We start from the raw sequence: 20,540 nt of genomic DNA on the forward strand, positions 1-20,540 counted from the left end.
GTTCTAGGACATCCAGAGCTACATAGAGAAAGCCTCAGAATAAAAGAAAGTGGAAGAGATGGCTTAGAACCTGGCTAAGCCATGGAAATACAGGCAAGGTCACTCCAGTTCCCTGAGCCTCAGCTTTCGAGTTTGTAAAATGGGGATGATAATCGTATCTCTCTTCCAGTCATTCTCAACCTGGGCAGGACATAGTCACTTATACTGCTACCCATATTTAGTGCCTCCGGGGGAACCTGGTCCAAGCTAGTGCTGCTAAGGATCAGTAGGATGAATAAATGTGGATGGAGAGAGACAGAGAGCGGTGGGGAGAAGGAGAAATGGCATGAGGACCTGGAGGAGAGGGTCCTGGCTCAGACTGAGGAGAGTGAGGGCAGCTTTCTGAAGGAAGGGAACCTTCTAGCAATTCTAGGCAGAGGAGGAAGTTAGCCTGGTAAGATGGCAACAGCATATACCACACCTGTCTTTTGTGTGAAAAGGCCTGGTGTTTGCCTGAGCAGCTAGCTATCACTGAGAGACCAACCTCTGGGTGCCAAGAGGCCAAGGATGCTCCTGGGCACATGACTGTGCCCTGTCCTTAGGCTGGCTGCTCACTGGGGAGACAATGGTCACTTAGTGGCTCCCCTATCAAGTCAGCAGCCCTCCCAGATCAGGGAAAGATTACTTCCTTGTGGACAGAACCCCCCCACACCACCAGTGGCTCTTCTAGGACCTATCTTGGCAATCCTCCAAGGAGGATGCTGTTAACCCATTCTACAGATGCAGGTAGCCACTGCTCAGCTCCATCCAGTGGTCAGGGGGACAAGTAGAAGGCCCATCAGGCCAGGCTCTGGGTTCAAATCTTCTCATGGACATTTCTAGCTGGGTCACCTTAGGGAGTCCTATCCTCTCTCAGAGCTTCGCTTTTTTCAACACTTAAAAAAAAATGACAAGAGGCTAGTGATGTAACTCAATGATAGACCACTTGTCTAGCACCCATTCTCAGCACCACAAAATAATTTTAAAAATAATAATAATAAAAGGGAGACAGGCGGTGGTAGCACTCGCCTTTAATCTCAGCACTAGGTAGGCAGAGACAGGTGGATCTCTGAGAGTTCAAGGCCAGCCTGGTCTACTGAGAGAGTTCCAGGAAGCCTCCAAAGCTACAGAGAGACCCTGTCTCAAAAAACCAAAACACTACTACCACTACTACTGCTAATAATAATAATAATAATAATAATAATAATAATAATAATAAAATAATTGTAATGGGGAAAATGACAGACAAATGTGTACTTTGGATCAGTAGTAAAGACAGGCTGTCAGTAAATGGCCACAAGTGAAGTGTGGTGCCCTCCTGGCCATTATTAGTCTTCCAGAGCCAGGTGTGATGGCACATTGCTGGAATCCGGGCATTTGGAGGATCAGAAACTCAAGAACCCTGGTTGCAAGGTGAGTTTGAACCAACCTGGGCTACTGAGACCCTGTCTCAAAATGAAACAAAACAGCACCCCAGGAAGGGAGACTGCAAGGGGTTAAGTAGAGACCCTGCCTCCTAGCCAGGAGCCAATCAGGGATGGTGAGGGCGGAGCCAGGCTGCTGCTAGGAAAGCGATCTGGACCGACCAGATGCTTACTGGCGTGGGACCTGGAGCTACCAGCGGCGCTTGTGAGACAGGAGCGGGATCACAGCGTAGGTCTTGGCCTCTGCCCTGTGGCAGCTCTGCCCTGTGCAGGGGAGCTGCCAGGGTTAGGGGCCATAGCAGAGGGGAAGAAGAACAGGACGCCGAATCCTCTCATCCCCCAGGCAGCAGGCATGGGCTGCACCCAGACTCTAACTTCAGCTGGCCCTGGTGGCCCACATGGGCATAAGGTCTATTTTTAGCTCTGCCACAGAAGCCCAGCCACCAAGCTACAGGGGTAGCCAGGGTTTCTCAAAGGCTGTTGGGGCAGAGGCAGGAGTGGGAGAGATCAGCCTTGCTTCCTTCCACATCACCCTTGGCCACCCCCATGAGCCCAGACTAGTTCTCCGTGGTCTGGCAGACAGCCTGCCTCTGGGTCAAGGGCAAGGTCAGGGGGTGCCGCCACGAGGGCAGATGGGCACGGTCTTGTGGTCTGGACAAGGGTTGCATCAGCCCAAGCAGTGGCCCAGGGCAGAGGTCCCTGATGAGAGGGCAAAGGCTGGCTAGGTTGTGGGAAGGCATGCTCAGAAAGCCAGGGCCGCGCACAAGGGGTCAGTCCCACAGGTGGCTGATAGTGATAACGCTGTTTGAACTTAGGCAGGGAGCCTGCCTGCAATGGGCCTCAGTCTCCCCATCCATGCAGTGAGAGTGCCGGACCAGAGCGCTGACTCTCGGGTCTTCTTTCCTGCCCTGGGGTCCCCCACCTTCCCTGTTTGCTACAGAAGTTCCTAACGTCCTTCTAGCCCTGGCTGTGGGTGGCCACATGCCCCTGTGGAGGAGAAAGTCCTTTTGGCTGGCACTGTCAGTCTCCTGGCTCCTTCTCATTCTCCTGGGAGTCTTCCCCCTTCGCCTGGCAGTGCCACCTGGACCTCTACCAGGGTGCTCCCAAGGCTGGCCCCGCTGGCTGGATGCTGCCTTCCTACAGAGTTTCTCCCAGTCTGAGACACTCCCAAAAGATGCTCCACAGCTTTCTCAAGCTCCCCGAGGGAGCAGCTGCACCTGGGGAGCCTGCTTTGACACCTCCAAATGTAAGGGAAATGCCCTCAAGATCTTTGCACACTCCCCCGCTGGCACAACCACCGAGGCTCATCGCAGGATCCTGGACTCCTTGGAAGGCTCCCGATACTATGCGCTTAGCCCAACAGAAGCTTGCCTCCACCTCTTCCTCCCCAGCCAGGACCACACATGCGGGCCCCTGCCTCCTTACTGGAATGGAGGCCGGAACCATCTGGTCCTCAGTCTGTACCCAGCGCCCTGCACCAGGTTGGGACAGGCGATGGTAGCCGAGGCTAGCCCCTCCTTGGACATCTTCCGACCAGGTTTCGATGTGGCGCTCCCATATCTTCCTGAAGCTCACCCATTGCAAGGTGGGGCTCCTGGCCAGCTGCAGCAGCATAGTCCCCAGCCTGGGGCCACCTTATTGGCAGTAGCAGAGGAGAAGGGCAGGTGGCGAATCACAGACACCCATGCCTCAACCTGCCCTTGGGGCAAGCACTGTGAGCAAGACCCTGGACTCCATCAGTAAGTAAACCTACCCTTGGGAAGTCTAAGGGAGGGGCCTGCGATAGAATCAATTCCAGAGGATGGAGTAAAGGCAAAAGTGACATCCTGTCCGAGGGAGCTAGTTCTGACAAGCCAGTCTCGGCAGCAGTAGGCGAGATAGGGTTAAGATAGCAGAGTGGACTTTCACCAATGATTTGCCTCAAAGGGTGCAAAAGGCAGTTTTTGGAATTCTCCTTGGGGAGCTTAGAAACATAGCATGGCTCTCTCCTACTCCCTCCTCCCCCATTCCTGTTACCCTGGTCCCCTCCTACTCTTAACATTTTATGTAACAGACATTTGTAAATCACTCACTTGGTATAAGAACGTCCATAAAAAATGGTTGTGGGGGGGGCATGACACACACGCAGATCAGTCATAGGGTATTGTCTGCCAAACATAAAGACAGGAGTTCAAGCCCCACTGCACCCCCACCTGATGTAAAAACCCAGTGCTGAGGAGCTAGGAAGATCCCTAGAGCTCCTGGCAGCCAGCTTAGTTGAATGAGTGAGTTTCGGGCTCAGTAAGAGAGCCTGCCTTAAAAAATAAAGTAGAGAGATGGTTTGGTGGGCAAAGGAGCTTGCCACCAAGCCTGTTGACCTGAGTTCAATCCTGAGCCCACAAGCTAGAGAAAGAGAGAACAGATTCCTGGGAATTGTCTTCTGATGTCCACACACTCTCTAAGACACATAGGCACCCATGCTCATGAATAAATAGGTAAGTGTAAAAAAGATAAAATAGAGAGTGACTGAATCTCTGGCCTACACACACACACACACACACACTATGATAAAATAGTTCTAACTGCTATCAGTAAAGAATCTGTATTCTAAAGATGATATAGATTAGGTAACTTACCTATGGCTATCCGGCCAGAGTGAGCTCAGCCACTCTTTTAATCCAGAACTATCTGTCTGTAAAGCCTTCAGTATGGCAGTTCTGTGTTTTAAGCAAGAGTTATGATCAATCCTGTCAAAGGCCTCAGGGGAGCTGCAGAGACTGGTAACTGGTCCCAGCTGGAAACTGCTCTTGTGTCTAATTTTGGAGATTAATCTCTCAAGGAAATAACAGCCTTTGATTTTAAAAAGCTGGCTTAGGTCAGATGGAAAGAACTTCCTACCAGAACTAATGTCTGCATAGACGCAAGGGCATGGAGAGCTTGTATAGAGACAGCCCTGTACCTGTGCTGGTCAGCCGGGCACATTTCCTAAGTGACCTAAACCTGTCACTCCTAATGACTGAACCCTTATGTCTCCAGAAGGCCACCAATACCAACACCTAAGGTTGCCCAGGCAGTGGGGCCCAGGGCTCCTTCTCTATCACCCCAGGGCAGACCTGAGTTTGCTTATAGCCCTCTGGTGTCTCTCTTTTGCCTCCTCCTGGGTTCCCTCTCTATCCTCCAGCTGGGCTATTCTGAGCTCAGCTTCCCTCAGGACTCTTTACCCTGGCCAGGCTCCATTTCTGCCTCTGCTTGAGGCTCTGGACTTGAAGGGAGCCTTACCCTCCTTACCCTCCTGGAGGTACTTGGAAGACCTCCGGGGAGCCTGCCCTGTCATTCCCACAGCCAGCCCTCTGGCCCTCTGGCCCTCTGGGCTCCTCAGGTCCAGAGACTAATAAGAACTCTGTCTTGTGGTGACAAGGCTCCTAGTGTCATGGTCACCTCTTTTCCCACTGTGCACTCCCTGGCTCTGCTTGCTTGCCCGAAGTCCCTCTTTGGGCTAACTTCAGTTATTACTATGTGTGCTGAAGGGAAACAGTTCCAGTGTAACATAGGTCACCTATGAAAGATACTTGTGTGGTTGTTGTTTTCTTTTTGCCCAGGCCTACTTGGAAGGCTCAGGGTAGAACCTGCTGACCTTGAGCACACAATAATTCTGCTGCCTTTGCCTCCTGAGTGCGGGGCTAGGGCTTACAGGTGTGTGCCACTCCATCCTGCTCCTGGCAGCATTTCCCATGACGAGTTTATCCACGATCTGCTGTGTGGCAGTCCTTCATTGTCCTCGGTTTCTCAGAAGTCCCTAGCAGCTGCCTAGGCCAGAGAGCATAGGGACAGAGTGAGAGAGGGAGGCCAGCCGCAGAAGACAGCCTGAATAAAGAAGCACTGGCCAGAGAAAGGCACTTCAGTCCCTGCCACTGTCCCACATTCCCTGGCTGGCAGGCAGATGGTGGTGGAGGCTGCCCAGGGGACTGTGCTGTACCTGCCTCCCTCCATTTTTAGTGATTCTCCCAGCGTCCTCCACAGGAGGTACTAGTCCCCTTTTCACGGTCCAGGAAGCACTCAGGGAGTTGTGTGGGGGGAGTGTCAGAGGCCCTCTGCTGCCCAGGCCCCTCCACTTTTCTGATGGAGCACTCCAAGGGGTTGGGATTCAGAACTGTACTTCTTGCTCCCGCACCAGTGTTTTTCCACGCTGGTTGAATAGTCTCCTGTTGCCTTGGAATAAGGGCCTGCCCACTGAAATTGTAATGTCTTTATTTTTATGAATAGGTGATTCATTCACAGTATGAAGAATTCCAGTGGTACAAAGGGTTACACATTCAAAAGTCCCCCTCCCGCCTGGCTCGGCCACCCGGGTTTCCTTTCTGGAGCCGAGCACTGGTTCCATCATCTTGTGTGTCTTTCTTTTCTGGGCAGCTCTGTACATCCAAGGCATATGTAGGTATCCCGCATACCACTTCTTCTGTTCGATTGCTTGGGTTTTCTGGGACAGAATCTCCTAGAGCCCAGGCTGGCTTTCAGCTCACTGTGTGTATGAAGATAGTTCTGAATGCATGATCTTCCTGCCTCTGCCACTCCAGTACTGAGATGACAGATGCATGCCACCACGCCTGGCCTCTTCTCCAGTTTTAGAATTCTGTACATGCCTGTGGTGGACATACGTGCAGGCTAGCTCACATGTATGTGGCCACACATGTGTGGGGGTACATGCACACGGTGTGCACAAACATGTGGAGACCCAAAGTTGATGGTTGTCTTCCCGATTGTCGTCTACCTTATTCACTGAGGCGGGGTCCCTCTCTTGAGCCCACAGCTTGCCAGTTCTCCTAGTCTAGCTAGCCAGCTTGCTCACAGGGTCCCGTCTCCATACACCTCACATTGAGATTGTAAGTGGACTGCCATGCCCACCCAGCATTTCACTGGATGTTGGGGGTTAGTGATATTGACTTTAAGATTGTAAAGGAAGCAATGCTGTTTCCCTTTTTGCTTTGCTTTGTTTTGGGCTGCGCTGATGAACCTTGGGGCTTCCATCAGTGAGGTCACTGCTCTCCCACTGAGCTACCTCCCAGTTACTTTGCAACTATGTAGTCAAGAATGACCTTGAATTTCTGCTCTTCTTGCCTTGACCTCCTGAGTGCTGGGATTACAGACAGGCATCACCCACCGCACCTGGTTTATGTGGTGTCACAACTAACCCAGGGTCTCACGCATGCTACACAAGCACGCTACCAACTGGGACATAGTCCTAGCTTCCAAACGTGTTTGAGAAAAATCACTGTCATTGTGAGGGAGTAAGAGGAACCGGTCACCTCCCCATTCCACAGTTATTTAGTGAGCGTCATCCTGTGGGCAGGCCTTGGGGGGGGGCGGTTAGCTGATAACATCTTGGCTTCATGGAGGCTTCTTTCCAAGCAGGAAGCAGAAGACATAAATGAAAATCTTCCATGATGTCGGAAAAGGGGAAGGGTGGTGGTGTCAAGGGGCCTCTCCTTGGAGCACAGATCGGGCACAGATTCAGAGACAGGGGAATGACATGTGACCTGTTTCCCCAGCACCACACAGCCTTCAGGCTAGATGGGGAGACCTACTAGGTTAAGTTTAGAGCAGGTGAGCCATAAGGGTGCGTGGACCTGGGTGGCAAGTAGATTCTGGAGATGCTTTGGCCACAGAAGAGAAGAGGCTCTCTGATGAGTCAGGTGTGACAATTGGCTTCAACCCCAGCATCCTTCACAGAGACAGAGTCATGAAAGCCTGAAGGGGGGGGTGGGGGTGGGAGGAAGATTATGTGAATAGCAGTTGGCTCTGGTGAGCCTCCTCATTGTAGTCCTGTCTCTTTAAAAAAATGTTTATTTATTGTTTCATGTGTATGTGTGTGCTTGCATGCATTTATGTGTACCATATGTACAAAAGATACTTTAAGAGACCAAAAAAGGCCAGGCAGTGGTGGCGCACACCTTTAGTCCCAGCACTCAGGAGGCAGAGACAGGTGCATCTCTGTGAGTTCCAGGGCAGCCTGGTCTACAGAGTGAGTTCCAGGATAGCCAGGGCTACATAGTAAGACCCTGTCTCAAAAAATAAAAACAGCAACAAGTAAACCGAGAGAGAGACAGCAGAAGAGGGTATCAGAGCCCCCGGAACTGGAGGAACTAGTGTTACAGAAGGTTGTGAGCTGCCTGGCGGGTGCTGTGCCCTTCCTGCCGAGCCAGCTCTCGGCCTCCAGTCTGAGGTCTCGTGTGTAGCCTTTCCCTTGTTGAGCTGTATTTCTTTCCCCCTACCCATCAAAAAAGTTTAGTTGGTTTACCATCTTTCCATGGGTTCCAGGAGTGGAGATCTTCACCCATCTTACCTCTCTTTTTTGGTTTTTCAAGACAGGGTTTCTCTGTGTAGCCCTGGCTGTCCTGGAACTCACTCTGTAGACCAGGCTGGCCTCAAACCCACAGAGATCCTCCTGCTGCTGCCTCCTGAGTGCTGAGACTAAAGGTGTGTGTCACCACCGCCTGGCCCACATTCCCATTTTTAATGTAAATGTAGCAGATGTTTCCGTGTCCCGTGGCTGTGTGTATGTAGCCCAGGGACACTGTGAAACACATAAAAGCAGCTTCAAAAGAAAAAGTATGAAAAAAATAAATAAAAAAGAAAAAATGTGAATGTTTAGGTGAAGGAAAATGTTACAACATTATCTTTTTATATATCAACCCAGTATTTAAAAATAATTTGAATACTTTCCCCCAGGGTAGGAGTGACTGCAAAAGCCTAGGACCCATGGAAGTTACAATATGGCTCTGCCATGGCCAGGCTCTGGTGAACCCTGCGGCTATGGGCAGAGCCATGCCATTCATCAGGGGCTCTGGAGTCCTAGGCCTGTGGTGCATACCGTAAGCCGTAGAACATCTTCAGACTTCCTGGTGGTCAGCACACAGAGACACAGTTCCCTCTCTGTTGCCCTGAGCCCCACATTGCTGCTCATTCAGTCTCTGCCTCCACACACTGGGAGCGCACCATCTCCCAGGGGCCCCTCCTCACATCCTCAGCACCCTCCGCCCCTGTGCACCCTTAACTCACCCATATCAGGGAGCCAGGTGCATCAGGGGTACAGCGCTATGCAGAGGGAGGCGACAGAGCAGCCATTCTCAACCTGTGGGTCGCAACCCCTTGGGGTCAAATTACCCTTTCACAGGGGTCACCTAAGACCGTTGGAAAACACAGGTATTTACATTGTGATTCTCAACAGTAGCAACATTATAGCTAACGAAGTAGCAACGGAACTGTTTTTATGGTTGAGGGATCACCCCAACATGAGGGACTGTATTAAAGGGCCGAATCATTAGGAAGGTTGGGAACCCCTGCTCTAGAGTCTGCTCTGCTTCGGAACTAAGCTTGTCTTTGGGGCTCAGTTCCCTCACCTGTCGGATAGGACAGTACAGCAGTGCTTTCTTTGCATCTCGGGGAGCTGCTGTGAGAATGCACTCAGAACTGTGCCGGGAGGGATGCTTGGCTGGGATATCAAGGAGGGCTTCCTGGAAAAGGTGACACCCAGCCAGATCTTTGCTGCAGAGCAGGAGCTCCCCATGTGAGGCAGGGAGGGCACTCAGGATGAGGGGACAGGGCATGCAGAGGCACAGAGGCAAGACGGAGAGGAGCTAAGAACCAAGGGGTACAGTCAGTACAGTGAGCCCTTTTCTTTCTGTGAGTTTCTTTTAGTTCCATACAGCTTACTGGGGGCGGGGGGGAGCTGGGCCTGCCTGGCCAATGTTATGGCTTTTATTGTGATGGGGGTGATGTTCGCTCTGTGGTTCCTTCCAGAGGCTCCTGGTACACACCTGAACATACCCCTCATGATGGCTGACATCCGGGGATTGGAATTGGCACATCTTAGTTCTCACCACAGCGCAGTCCCTCTCCTGGAGACTCAGTGTCCCTCACTGGTCAGAGGTTCTCGGACTAAAGCTTTCTGATACGCTGGAGGCCAGGCTCAGCACAGAGAGCTGCTGAGGAGGCTCATGGGTGGCCCCCTTCATGCACCTCACTGGGCATTGTGTACACCCACGGGGTCCCCTCTGGCTTTTTCTTCCCCAGATGGGTTGTAGGCACTGGTTCCCTGAACTGGCAATCCCAGAGAGGTGGTGGCTCTGGACTCCCTCAGACTCACTGGCACAACCTGATCAAGGCTCTGGGGGCTGAGGGAGGAGGAGGGGAAACAGAGGAAGCCTGTCCTCCAAGACAGGCCTGTGGGCAAGAGCTTCCTGAGCAGTTCCAGGCTGGAGGCCCAGCCCACCTCAGTACAGAGAATCCTTTCATGGCTAGGCCTCCAGTGCAACAGGGCTGAGTGTGGAGGTCACACAGGTGATGGGGAGGGCTGGGTGTGGAGGTCACTGAGGTGACGGGGAGGGCTGGGTGTGGAGGTCACTGAGGTGACGGGGAGGGCTGGGTGTGGAGGTCACTCAGGTGACGGGGAGGGTGAGTGTGGAGGTCACTCAGGTGACGGGGAAGGCTGGGTGTGGAGGTCACTGAGGTGATGGGGAGGGTGAGTGTGGAGGTCACTCAGGTGATGGGGAGGGCTGAGTGTGGAGGTCACTGAGGTGATGGGGAGGGTGAGTGTGGAGGTCACTCAGGTGACGGGGAGGGCTGGGTGTGGAGGTCACTCAGGTGATGGGGAGGGCTGGGTGTGGAGGTCACTGAGGTGATGGGGAGGGCTGAGTGTGGAGGTCACTCAGGTGACGGGGAGGGCTGGGTGTGGAGGTCACTCAGGTGACGGGGAGGGTGAGTGTGGAGGTCACTCAGGTGATGGGGAGGGCTGAGTGTGGAGGTCACTGAGGTGATGGGGAGGGTGAGTGTGGAGGTCACTCAGGTGACGGGGAGGGCTGGGTGTGGAGGTCACTCAGGTGACGGGGAGGGTGAGTGTGGAGGTCACTCAGGTGATGGGGAGGGCTGAGTGTGGAGGTCACTCAGGTGATGGGGAGGGCTGAGTGTGGAGGTCACTCAGGTGATGGGGAGGGCTGAGTGTGGAGGTCACTCAGGTGACGGGGAGGGTGAGTGTGGAGGTCACTCAGGTGATGGGGAGGGCTGAGTGTGGAGGTCACTCAGGTGATGGGGAGGGCTGAGTGTGGAGGTCACTCAGGTGACGGGGAGGGCTGAGTGTGGAGGTCACTCAGGTGATGGGGAGGGCTGAGTGTGGAGGTCACTCAGGTGACGGGGAGGGTGAGTGTGGAGGTCACTCAGGTGATGGGGAGGGCTGAGTGTGGAGGTCACTCAGGTGATGGGGAGGGCTGAGTGTGGAGGTCACTCAGGTGATGGGGAGGGCTGAGTGTGGAGGTCACTCAGGTGACGGGGAGGGCTGAGTGTGGAGGTCACTCAGGTGATGGGGAGGGCTGAGTGTGGAGGTCACTCTGGTGATGGGGAGGGCTGAATGTGGAGGTCACTGAGGTGATGGGGAGGGCTGAGTGTGGAGGTCACTCAGGTGACGCGGACGCTGGACCAGAGCAGAAGTGAAAGGAAGGCCTAAATAAGATCCAGGCACCTCCCATTTTGTAAGTGAGGGAACTGAGGTACAAGGAAGAGGAGGGAGATGTCTGAGGACACCAAGGGCACCAGGGTTTCTGAAGCCCTACAGAATAGTGAGCAGAGGAGAGGCCATGTCGCTGCTCCTGGTTACGGTCAGTGTGTGGCTGTGTGGCTGAGGACACGGAGGGAGTCAACATCTTGTGGCTATGTGAGTGTCACTGCAAGGCCACTGTGACAAGCACAATGAGCGGCAGCTGTCCCAGGCGCCTGTGTCCAGAGACCTTCCTATACCTTCTCAGGACCCACCCAGGAGAAACACTACCCAATGCCACCTTCTGCCTCATTCCTGGCCACCGATCTGCCGCCTCCAGCCTCCTCCAAGCCCTTCAGGTACACCCCGACCTGAGCACCCCAGCCTCTCCACCTCCACCCTTGAGCTAGCAGGAGTGCTGGGCACATGCACATAGGAAGGGGTTCCCCTGCCCCCCAGTACTCTCCTCTTTATCCTCCCCCGGGGCTGCTACCTTGGACTGGGGTGGTGGTGAGTGTGTGTAGGGAGGGGCTGGGCTCCCCAGTGACTGCCCTGCCCCCCAGGCCGGCTGTATCCCGGTGCTCCTCAGCCCGCGCTGGGAGCTGCCTTTCTCTGAAGTCATCGACTGGACCAAGGCAGCCATCATTGCTGATGAGAGGCTCCCATTACAGGTAGCTCAGGGTCTACACCATGGTGGGGGGCACTTCAGGGGAGGGACCCCAGGTACTTGGCCCCCTTCTAGTAGGCATTCCTATTCCCATTGCCTCCCTCTGGGGCTCCCATAGACATAGATGAAGGTAGAGACTTGGGAGGGTGCTGAGAGCAAGTTCTGAGCCACTTTCAGCCTCAGTTTTCCCATCTCTACAATGGGGTTAAGTTAGATCAGGTGCTTTCTGAGAATCACCTGAAAGGAAATGAGTAAAACCCTGTGTCTTTTCCATCTGATGAAACTGATTTTGTATGGGTCTGAAGAGTATATGGGCGCTGCCTTGAGGAATCTGGCGAGTTAGGTGGAGGTGTGGCCATCCTTTAACTGGGTACGGTGAAAGGGAGCAGTGGCCATCCTTTAACTGGGCACAGTGGCCACACCTCTGATGCCAACACCAGGGAGTGTGAGGCAGAGATTTCAGGAGGCTAGCCTGGGATAGTGTCAAAAGGAAACAAACACATGAAAACGCCTGGGCGCACACGCATGCACATGCGCGCGCGCGCACACACACACACACACACACACACACACAGAGCAGTAGCATTTATTCATTGAGTCTCTACATTACCTAAGCACTAAACAGTCATTTTCTCTTTGAATCTTAACAACCACATATGAGAGAGGTGTTTAATGCACCCATTCCACAGATGGGGAAAGTGAGACTAGAGGTATTGTGGTAGTTTGTGTCTCTGCCTCTCCAGTTGGGTATTTTGGACCAGTTGGGTATTTTGGAGGATAGAGCCCATGCTGGCCTCAAACTGTCTATGCAGACTAGAATTATTATCTTGAACTTTTTTAAAGATTTATTTAGTATATATACAGTGTTCTGTCTGCATGTGTCCCTGGAGGCCAGAAGAGGGCACCAGATCTCATTACAGATGGATGTGAGCCATCATGTGGTTGCTGGGATTTGAACTCAGGACCTCTGAAAGAGCAGTCAGTGCTCTTAACCTCTGAGCCATCTCTCCATCCACCCTCCCCCACCCCCGATCTTGAACTTCTTATCCTCCTGCCTCCAGCTCCTGAGTTCTGGGATTGCAGGCATGTGTCCATGGTGACAGCTTACGTGTGCTGGGGATCAAAGCCAGGCTTTGCCCATGCTCTGCAGGCACTTTGTCAGCTGAGTCTCTGTCTGTGTCCCCTCCCCAGCCACTCCTACTTTTTTTTTTTTTTAAAGACAAGGTCTCTTAGTCCAAGCTGGCCTTGAACTCAGGACCCTCCTGCCTCCACCCCCTGGGTGCCAGGGCTTGCAGCCATGAGCCACCTCACCTAACATTAAGTTAAAACCAGCTCCGTGTGACCCTGAACACAGGGTACACGTGTCTGGAAGCTCCCAGTTCCCAGAGCTGTGACACGGGCTTTCTCCTTCCCGGGGTCAGTCAGGGCCCAGCCCCAGGCCTCCTCTTTTTCTCCCTCTGTCCTCCAGGTCCTGACTGCCCTCCGTGACATGCTCCCTTCGAAGATTCTTTCCCTGCGCCAGCAGACCCAGTTTCTGTGGACAGCTTACTTCTCCTCAGTGGAAAAAGTCATCCACACCACACTGGAGGTGAGCGGGGCTCATCCGCAGGGGCCCCGGACTCCCCTGCAGGCCGCCCCCCTCCATCCTTCTCTTCCGGTGCTGTGGCTGTGTGATCCTGAGCACACGTCTACACCCGGGCTTGAGCTTGCCCTTGTCTGCGGACACCGCTGCGGCCGCTGCGGCCAAGCACCGGCTCACTCTAACCGATGGCAGAAGCAGTCTGGAGTGGTTTTGGGAAAGAGTCAGGCTCATTCAGAATTTTGAGTCCTGAAAGAATGGTATGACCCCACACTTGTGTTTGTGGGAGCGAGGAAAGGAGGGAAAACCATGTCATCAGCTGTCACCTCTACGTTCCTGCTGCAGAACTAGGCAGCTCTCCTGCACAGGAGGGAAAGGTGTGAGCCTTAGGGCCCTTGGTAGAGTTAGCTCCTCCCATCCCACCGCTGCTCAGGCCCCGCCTCTTTCAGGCTCTGCCCCTCCTCAGGCCCCACCCACAACCTGCTGCCTGAACCCCACAAGTTAGCCACCCCCTCTGCACAACCGCCTCTTTCCACAGATTATTCAGGACCGGATCTGGGGTACATCGGCTCACCCCTCACTGATGTGGAACAGCCCCCCGGGAGCACTCCTGGCTCTCCCTACTTTTTCCACGAGCCTGAAGGATTTCCCCTTTTATCACCTGCAACAGGGTATGTCCTGGGGGTGGGACGACTCGAGGTGACCTTAGCTCTCCCCAGATTTGCTCCAGCTTCATCTGTAGATACCCTCAAACTCTAACATCTGGCCTGGTTCTTTGGGGTTCCCAGACTCAGGTCACTCTCGAGGGGGATCCACTTTCTCCCTAACTAATTGCCTGTGTCTTCTTCCCCCAGGCTCCAGCCCCGAGAGCAGTTTCAGCGCCCTGATCTGGGTGGGGGTCTCTAGCGAGCCCCTGCTGAAGCTTATCCAGGTGGTGGCAGGTTCCCGGTACTGTGCCCAGGTTTGCCCCCCCCCCCCCAGCTGGAGCTCTGGGGCCCAGGGTGGTCGAAAGGAACAGAGCAAGGCCCCAGATGACCACATATCTGATGGGGGAGGCATGGGGGAGATTTCCAAAGATTCTTGCTGACTTTAAGTCCAGGTTTCTTGTTCTTTCCTTGAACTCCATCAGAATTGGTAAAGCCCTGGAAGACCTGGTGCTTCTTGGCAAGGCTGGAAGGAAGCATTCATTCGTTCGTTCGTTCGTTCATTCATTCATTCTCTCACCTTGAGATCAGACTGGTGCATGGACACTGAGAATCAAAGAACACAGGTTGCCAGGTGTGGTGGCTCATGCCTGTGATCCCAGCACTTGAGTTGGAGGGATGCTGAGAGTTGGAGGTTAGGCTAGGCTAGCCCAGGCTACACAGTGAGTATAAAGCCAGCTAAGACTGTAACAAGATCCTGTCTCAAAAGCCATAAAACAAACAAACAAACAAACAGAAAACAAGCAGGGATGGAGAAATGGCTCACTGGTTAAAAGCACTTGTTCTTTTAGAGAGCCCGGGTTCAGCTCCCAGTACCCACATGATGGCTCACAACCATTGGTGACTTAAATTCCAGGGGATCTAGTGTCCCTTCTGACCTCTTTAGGCACCAGGCAGGCAGGCACTTGGCACACAGACATGCAGGCAGAACCTTCATGCACATAAAATAATAAACCAATCTAACAACAACAACAAAAAAAAAAAACACCAAAGAATGCAGGTTGATTCTGAGAGGGAGCCGGTGGCTAGGCCAGGGTGCAGAGAGAACCTATGCAGATGGGGCTTGGGGACTGAGCAGGCAGTGACGAGGAGACCACAAGCCTCAGAGGGAAGATGGGGATGGCGTGAAAAGAGACACACAGCTTTTTGTTTTTTTTTTTTAAGATTTTATTATGTATACAGTCTTCTGCCTGCCAGCAGAGGGCACCAGATCTCATAATGGATGGTTGTGAGCCACCATGTGGTTGCCAGGAATTGAACTCAGGACCTCTGGAAGAACAGCCAGTGCTCTTAACCCCTGAGCCATCTCTCCAGTTCCTGAGACACACAGCTTTAATCACAGCACTTGAAAGGCACAGGCAGGCTGAATTCAAGGCCAGCCAGGTCTACACAGTGAGTTCTAAGACAGCCAGGGCTACACATAAAGAGACCCTGTCTAGGGTGGTCACACTAATTTTTTGACAGATTTTTGTTTTATTTTGTTTTTCGAGACAGAGTTTCTCTGTGTAGCTTTGGAGCCTATCCTGGAACTCTCTCTGTAGACCAGGCTGGCTTCAAACTCACAGCGATCGGCCTGTCTTTGCCTCCTGAGTGCTGGGATTAAAGGAGAGTGCCACCACTGCCAGGCAACAGTTTTACTACTTAGCACTGGTTAACCCAGGCTAGACTCAAAAATCTGCTTCCCTCAGCCTCCTAAATGCTGGAATTACAGACATTCACCACCACCCCTGTCTCAACCAGGATTCTTGCCTTCCAGAAGACCAGAGGCAAGACTAAAGATGGCAATGAAGGGACATGCCCCCTCTCGTGTGTGCATAAATAGCTGCTCTCTGCTCCATCCATCCTAAGAAAGACCATCCCGGGACTCCCCCTCCAATCCGGATCCCAGATTTCAGATACATCCCCTTTCTTTTCTTTCTTTCTTTCTTTCTTTCTTTCTTTTCTTTTTTTTTTTTTTTTTTTCCAAGACAGGGTTTCTCTGTGTAGCTTTGGAAGCTGTCCTGGCACTTGCTCTGTAGACCAGGCTGGCCTCGAACTCACAGAGATCTGCCTGCCTCTGCCTGCCTCCTGAGTACCGGGACTAACGGTGTGCACCACCAACGCCCGGCTGATACATCCCCTTTCTTCCTAGATCCTGATCCTCTGGAGCAGTGAGAAGCCACCTCCTGACAGGTGGCCGGAGACAACGGTGCCCTTGACAGTCATTGAGGGGCGCAGGAAGGTGAAGGGGAGGACTCACGCTGGGAACCAGGGAGGGCTAACAGGATGTTTTGAACCAAGCTGGACTTCTATATGGGTCTGCAGGAATCAGGCCATGGGTTCTAGCTGGACGTCTAGTTGGAACGATGCTCTTACACTAAAGCGCGTTTCAGTGTTACACATTTGCCTGCGACATGCAGGGTTCTGGTTTCCATTTCCAGCCCTGAGAAATACACTCCTAGAACACTGAGGTGCCTGTAATATGGGAGGCAAGAGACTGCGCGGATGTCTCGTGGGCTCGTGGAGAAATACTCCAGAGAGCAGCACCATAGGCTGGAAAGGGTGGGAGCTGGGAACCCGCACAACACTAGGCAAGACACTTTTATCACTCCAAGTCTGGTCCTTTCAAATAATTGATCCAGGATTGGTAAGAGTGTCTGATGTGGCAACAGAGGGAACCCTAGATGCTAAACCAAAGGGCCCTTAAAGACAAAGGGGAAACTGCAATCTAGGCTTGTGGGCAGGCTTCTGTATTCCTGGCTTCCTCTTCTACACTCTATCTGAAGGGCTCGTTCTTACTGGGTTGGGGTTGATGGATGCTTCTCATGGCCGAGTCACCCTCAACTTGCTCTGCCCCACCACAGGCCAGTGACCGATTCTTCCCATACGGTGACATCAGCACCAATGTCATCCTCAGCCTTGATGCCCACAGCACTCTTTCTACCAGTGAGGTGAGAGCTGGGCCCACAAGATCTCCAGTGTAGAGGGTACAGAGCACAAAGGAACTGGAGTTTCCTCAGGCTCCCAAGCCCTGAGATCCAGCCCTTTGCTCCTGGGCAAGTTTCCATGAGTTCCCCAGAAACATTCACGTTAAACTTCTGTAAAACTCCAAGCCATGGCTCCCATCCCCTGTCCCCTAAGCCTTGCCCCAACTCCTCAGGCAGACTGGCCTCCCCACCATAGGCTATAAGGATGTTGGTCTGAAGGTTCCTCCTCATAGCGCCTTTAAATCCTTCTACAGGTGGACTTTGCTTTTGTGGTGTGGCAGAGCTTTCCCGAGAGGATGGTGGGCTTTCTGACACAGAACCACTTCTGGGATGAGGCCCGGGGTGCCTGGGGCTACAGCACTGAGATGGCCAATGAATTCTCCATGGTCCTCACTACAGCCGTCTTCTACCACAGGTGCAAACATTGGCCCCAGCACAGGGAGAAAGGGCCACAGGCTCCAGCCCCAACCTAGGAGTGGGTGGGTGGATTCCTGCTGTCTAGGGCCAGGGTTCAAGGCCTAGGTAAGCCTGTTCCTAGTGATGTGATTGGGGGGTGGGGGGTGTCTCCTTATTTGTTTTTGAGCTGGGCTGGGAAGCTGGTAGGAGTGCTTGTCTAGCATGTGTGAAGCCCTGGGTTCCATCCCCAACACTGAATAGAAGTGGGCATGATGGCACACACCTGTAACCCCAGCCCTGGTTCAGTGGAAGCAGGGAGACCAGTTAAAGATCACACTCACTGGGTAGTGACTTTGAGGTCAGCCAGGGATGATTGGGAGACAGGACCTGTCTGTGCAGCCCAAGCTTTCCGCTTTCCTGAGTGTTGATGTTACAGGTGCTGTCTTCCCACCCCCAAGCCTGGCTTCCGGGGCCTCTGGAAAGTGATTCTTTAATCTGTTTAAACCTCACCCACGTATCATGGGATTTTTTATAGATTTTCTGAGGGGGGTGTGCTCAGGGTGGAGAAGGATAATCTCATGTGTGCAGGGCGGCCCAGCATGGACACAGGCTCCCTGAAGCTCGTCTTTGGGTAGCCATGTTTGACGGCTTTGGAACCATCTGTCAGAGTTCAGACTTGGGAGCCCAGAAAGTGGGCCCCAAGGAGGGATAGAGAATAACACATCGTTACCCATGGCAATCAAAGCCACAGGGCACTTGGAGAACCGGTCATGCCCCGGGCAGGAGCTCCCTGTGAGAGGAGTTAGGGGGTGGGGTACAGGTCTTAGAAAATGGCTTGAGGTCTGAGTCAAAGGAAGAATGGATCCTGTCTGCAGCCTTTCCTTGTCAGTCCAGCTGCCTAAGGCTTACCTTATACCTTCCAGGTATTACCACACCCTCTTTACCCACTCCCTACCGAAGGCCCTGAGGACCATGGCAGATGACACTCCCACCTGCGTGGATATCCTGATGAACTTCCTGGTAGCAACTGTCACCAAGCTGCCCCCTATCAAGGTGCCTTATGGCAGGCAGCACCAGGAGGCTGTTCCACTGGTGAGCGACTCCGGGGACTGGGCCCCACTAGGAAAGCACGGGTTGGGGGGTGGGGGGAGGGGAAGAGGGCACATCTCTTTTACCGTCTACTCCAAATCTCTCTTGCTGCGGCAGGGGTGAGGTTCAGAAAAACAAGCTTCATGGATATGTTTCCCTTCCACCTCTTAGGCCGCTGAGGGACCTGGACCCGTGCCAGAGCCTCAGCCTCTGGCTCAGGACTGCTTCAGCCGTGTGGCAGCAGGGTTCGGCCACATGCCTCTGGTGTCCTCTCGAGTGCGGCTGGAGCCGGTGCTGTTCAAGGACCCGGTGTCCGTGCAACGCAAGAAGTACCGCAGTCTAGAGAAGCCCTAGGTAAAGCGCTGCACTGCCTGCTGGACGGGTGCCCTGAAGGGCGGGGTCTCCCCCTGGCTGCCGCGGGACTGCGTTTGGCACAGGCCAGGGCACAGACTGATCCCGAAATGCCTTTCTCTGCATCTCTGCCCCATCCTTTCCTGATCCGCATGCCCACTCACCTCCTTGGTGGTCTCGGAGCCCTGGCACAACTCAGCGCTGAGTGCTTGAGCGTGCCGCCCGGCTCCGGTCTGGGAGCTCGGGAGGGCGGATCATCCTGCTCCCCTCTTTGGTCTGGAAGGTGCATACTAAATATTTGGCCTATAGCTACAAGGCTACAAGAGTATTAACTGGATGCCAGCGTGGTCGAACATGGGCAGAGTGTGCACAAGACAAAACTCCATCCCCTGCCTTAGAGTTCCTAGTCCACGAAGAAAACAGACATCCGTAGACATCAAGGTTGCCAGGCTCAATCAAGAGTGAACACGGAGGTCGGGAGTGGGAGATAACCGGAGGATTTGGGGTGTTGTGTGCCAGAGATCGCAGGTGCTAGTCTCTGGGGACGACCAGACTAGCACCGCTGCACTACCAACCTTGACCACTAGAGGTCAGCTGCTGCGCTGCTCTCCCATCAAAGGACTGGCGTTTGGCTTTGCTTTCTTGAATTTTTTTTTTCCCCCCGGTTTTTCGTTTTTCTAGACAGGGTTTCTCTGTGTAGTCCCGGCTGTCCTGGAACTCGTTCTGTAGACCAGACTAGCCTCGAACTCACAGAGATCCACTGCCTCTGCTTTCCAGAGTGCTGGGACTAAAGGCGTGCGCCACCACCGCCCGGCTTTCTTGTTTTGTTTTGTTTTTGAGGACGGGCGTGAGCGAATGAGGCAAGGTCTGACTCTGCAACCCAGACTGAACTGCCTCAGCCTCCCAAGCGTTAGACTTAGAGTTGTGAGCCACAATGGCAGACTGGGAGAGGAGTTAAAGACTACGGGTAAGAGGGCGAGCTGAGAGGAAGTGGAGAGCCCCTGGTGTGCGCAGCCTCCCGTCTGAAAACTCGGGAGGAGTGTGACAGAAACCCACTGTGGCCTGCACACTGGGGGCCGGGGCGGCTCGCAGACGGGCTGGCTGCCACGAGAGAGCTGTCCTCAGCGTCCTGTGGGGGCAGTGGAGTGGGGGAGGGGACGCTGCTTTTCCCGGGCTCACCCACCTGGAACTGGAACTACCGCTTCCGAAGTAAAGCTCGCGTCTGTCTTTGCCCGCTCGCGCTCGGGCTAGAAATACCCATACAGCAGCTGCTCAGGGTCAACGGCGAGCGTGGTGCGGGGCTGGGGTGGGTCTAACCCGGGCCCAAGGTTTCGCGTGTTTTCCTCCTTTGACGACTGTGGAAACTCCCGTGACTAGGTTGCTGGCTGGAACAGCCTGTCCCTTGAGGCCTCTCATCCCCTTTCTCCAGCTTTGCCCCTGGCCTCTGTATGGCTCAGGTCCTTCCTGGAGCCTGCCACAGCTGCGTGTGGAAGCCGGGAACTGTCAGATGCTTGAGGTGCAAGGGGGGCATGGAGATTAAAGCGGGGGTGCCGGGGTGGACGGGGTGGGGTGGGGGTAGCCTGGCCCACGGTCAAGAGCAGTTGAGGGTGAGGAATCCGCACAGCTGCAGTCTAGGCAGCCTGCCAAGGACGGAGGGCACCCAGTGCCAGGGCCAGCCCGAGGACAGGCTGTTGAGGCTTGGACACCAAGGACAACGGCTGCCTCCCGTTGGCTGTGCCCGTGTGGAAGACTGTTGGATTCAGCTCAGGGCAGTAAGGCAGGTCTCAACCTCTGCTGGGACAGAGATTATTAGCCAGGGTATGGGGCACATCGGTCTCACA

General features: G+C 53.8%; 1 protein-coding gene across 2 annotated transcripts; it reads left to right on the plus strand.

Moving 5' to 3' along the window:
• Positions 1–1,574: 1,574 nt before the first annotated feature.
• On the plus strand, positions 1,575–19,139 carry Extl1 (exostosin like glycosyltransferase 1). Of its 2 annotated transcripts, XM_027399634.2 has the most exons (11): positions 1,576–3,181; positions 11,216–11,306; positions 11,511–11,618; positions 13,083–13,202; positions 13,732–13,864; positions 14,048–14,154; positions 16,029–16,118; positions 16,741–16,827; positions 17,118–17,278; positions 18,183–18,351; positions 18,520–19,139. In XM_027399634.2, the coding sequence occupies exons 1-11, from the start codon at positions 2,424–2,426 to the stop codon at positions 18,700–18,702; spliced, it is 2,007 nt and encodes a 668-aa protein (XP_027255435.1). In that variant the 5' UTR covers positions 1,576–2,423; the 3' UTR covers positions 18,703–19,139. The 2 variants fall into 2 exon arrangements, with proteins under 2 accessions (XP_027255436.1, XP_027255435.1); XM_027399635.2 differs by lacking the exon at positions 11,511–11,618 and having other exon boundaries at positions 1,575–3,181.
• Positions 19,140–20,540: the final 1,401 nt, after the last annotated feature.

The sequence above is a fragment of the Cricetulus griseus genome, chromosome 2 (genome assembly GCF_003668045.3).
Source record: "Cricetulus griseus strain 17A/GY chromosome 2, alternate assembly CriGri-PICRH-1.0, whole genome shotgun sequence".
Lineage (NCBI taxonomy): Eukaryota > Metazoa > Chordata > Mammalia > Rodentia > Cricetidae > Cricetulus > Cricetulus griseus.